At 45.4% G+C, this 3,012-nt stretch overlaps 1 protein-coding gene across 1 annotated transcript in view; it reads right to left on the bottom strand.

Moving 5' to 3' along the window:
* CDRT1 (CMT1A duplicated region transcript 1) overlaps nucleotides 1–3,012 on the bottom strand; it is a 15,354-nt gene that overhangs the window by 3,439 nt on the left and 8,903 nt on the right. The window contains exon 11 of the mRNA XM_029960023.1: nucleotides 309–502. Coding sequence (XP_029815883.1) covers nucleotides 309–502 — 194 coding nt within the window. The remainder of the gene's footprint in view (nucleotides 1–308; nucleotides 503–3,012) is intronic.

Here is a 3,012-nt window from a genome sequence, read left to right as displayed (position 1 = left end):
TGAATCAGCAGTGTGTTTCCATGCCCACCAGCTGTAAGAATATGAATACTACTACTGATTTCTCTATTACTCAGTTGGAAAATGACAGTGCCTGCCTTGAAAAATCTGTTGTATTTATACTAACCCTTCTAAAAAGGCATAAAGGTTTTACAGGAGCCTAAAAATGACAGCACCATTGAAATGCAGCAGCACATCTACCAGACTGCTCTTGCAAACAGCAGAGAGTGTGTATTGACTGGGATGAAGGTACTGGGGCCTTGGAGTCATTTCTAACTCATTTTAGAAAAGCCAGAGGTTGAATGCAATACATTTAGATGTTCCACGGCCTTTTGCTGACTGGCTCCTCATTTTCTGCTGCCGAGATGGGGATCTGCTCGACTTCCCCTTGGGCTGCTTCTCCTTCTCCTTCTCCTTCACCTCCCTGTCAGCAGGTAAGGAATAGTCCCAGGTGACATCCTGGAACTGGAACATCAACACCCTGGCTGGGGAGTTGATCACCATCCTGGAGAAGGGAAGGAAGAGCCATTAAAGGCACAAGTACCACGGACACGTCAGTTCCTGCTTGAGGGACCCCTTTGTTTCTGTGCAATACAGAACCCCAGAGCTGAGATAGCCATCCCTTGGGGAAGGAAGCAGCACAATTAGCCCCATCAGTCAGACACTGCACATTTTAACTTGTGCTCTGCATGAACTCTCTGAGGCTCCTTTCATTCAGCTCTGTGGCAAAATTAGTTTTAAAATAATTAGGATGAAAATTGTCAACAGTGGGCTGAGCTATATCACTGCAGTGCTAAAAGAAACTGGAAATACCATATTATTAGGGATGTCAAAGTGTAGATTGGAGAGGTGTGATGGGTCTGGTTGGGATGGAATTAGTTTTCTTCACAGCTGCCCATTTATTACCCTGTTTTAGAGCTGTGGCCAAACCAGCATTGAAAACACACCAGTGTTTTAGCTATTGCTTCCACTAAAGCTGGGAACTACCTTTCATTAATGGTGCAGGAACCTGGAAGAATTTTCCATTAATGGCTTTTATAAGGAGGCTGTAGGACAGAGAAAGTCTTTGTCAGGCCTTGGCCTGATTCTCCAACCTCTTAAAAAAATTGGGTTCTGAATTCAGCTTTACAGTTGGGTCTGTATCTTAGGTTGTATAGAAGCAGGACATTGTACATTGCTGGATGAACAATTTATATCTCTTATTAGCCATTGTGAACACAAACAGATTAGTGAAGCAGTCAATAAGTAATAGAGCCCTTTAAAAGTTATTTGTGAGAAGGAAAAATACACAATTCCTTAAATTACAGTGTAATCTACCTAATTTGGTTCAGAGACCGATGGCAGCTGTTGTCACCAACCTGTTTTCTGCCACATGGAGAGAAGACAGGGGGTCCCCACTGCTGCTGACCACCAGCACGTTCAGGCAGGTCCCAGTCAAGAAGTTAAAGACACGGATCTTTCCATCAGCACAGCCACTGATGACTCTGAGGTAGAGGAACTCCAGAGACAGAACTGCCCTGAAAACACAGCAGGTGAGGGTTGGCACATCCCTCATGTTTTCACAGGGAGACACAGGCAACTCTCATTTTGTCCTGGAGGAGATGCAAAGCTCTGATTCCATCAACGGGCTGAACTGAGGAGCTCATCAACACACTCAAAAGCTCTACCAGAGAAGTCCTTCAGAATCACTCCAGGTCCAAATCAACCAGCCCAGTGCATCCTTCTACTGGAAGGTGTCCCTGCCCATGGCAGGGTGTTGGAAGGAGATGATCTTTAAGGTCCCTTCCAACCCAAACCATTCTGTGATTCTACCATTCTGTGCTCCCCATAGCAACCAGCCTGGTTCTGGCCATCTGCTGCATTTTAAATTTCAGTTTTCTGTAGGAAAGTCAATGAAAACAGTATGATTCTACGGTTTTCACAGTTCTATATACAATTAAAGTATCAGAAAATGGCAGAATATACAAATGGTCAGGTTCAGCATGAAACTGGGCCACCTCCAACACAGAGTGTGTTCCTGACTGGGCAGTGTGATACCCTCTGGCACATAGGTTGGGATCATTGGAATACTGGACTGTGCACCCTCAGTCTTTAGTCATCCCTATTGGAGAAATGGTAGTTGTGGATTTGCATTTCAGGGTGTTGCAGGTCTTAACTGAGGAATGCTGGTTGTGATCACGTGGTGCCTGGCACAGCCTTTAGGATGAAAACTGTTGAAAGTGAGGATAATTCAAAGGCTAAGACTGACAGCTGGTTGAGGCATTTTCTTTTCCTATAAGGGATGCATTTTCTTTGCAGGTTTAGTACACTGTTGACTACAACTTGAAACACATCTGGTTCCTACTTAGGATGGAAGAAAGCCATTAGGCGTTTCCTAAGGTTTCCCAACATGCTCCATCCCAGGACAAATCCATCGCTGCCTCCCGTGAGGAGGTGCCACTGATCAAAGGACAAGCAGCTCACTGGGCCTTGGTGCTTCTCTAATGTCTGCAAAGTAAAAGAAATAGGTGCAACACTGTCAGCAGAGCTGCTGAGGTATCTGATGGCATTCAGGACTCCAGCCCTATAATGTGTTGTTTATTGGGTGTTACTGTAGCAGTGCACCCTCTGGATAGCTGTGTTAGTCTTATGGTCCCTTAAAAGAAATATTCTGAGCTTGTTGACACCAATGAGCCACTAGCATGGAATTTGCATCTTTATTACATGTGATAAATAGATGTTACTGCACCAAGACCTTTGTGATCCCAGGAACAGTATCTCAGATATCCCACCTCCAGATGAGTTCAGTTGGCAATAGCCAGGCTGGAGATGGGGTACCTGAGATATTTGAGATATCTCTCTATTTGCAACTCTCTTCCCTGCAGGTAAAGAGCTTCACTCCTTTCACAGATATGGACTAATGCCAAGGGCCATAATGCCAGGGAGGGGGTGCAGTCACCGTCCCTGGAGGGGTTTGAGCAGAGCCTGGATGTGCCATCAGTGCCATGGTCTGGGTGACAAGGTGGGGTTGGGTCA

The sequence above is a fragment of the Manacus vitellinus genome, unplaced genomic scaffold (genome assembly GCF_001715985.3).
Source record: "Manacus vitellinus isolate BGI_N305 unplaced genomic scaffold, ASM171598v3 scaffold_24_pilon, whole genome shotgun sequence".
NCBI classification, from domain to species: domain Eukaryota; kingdom Metazoa; phylum Chordata; class Aves; order Passeriformes; family Pipridae; genus Manacus; species Manacus vitellinus.
The sequence above is the reverse complement of the archived record's forward strand: the minus strand, read 5'-3'. Positions and strand labels throughout refer to the sequence as shown.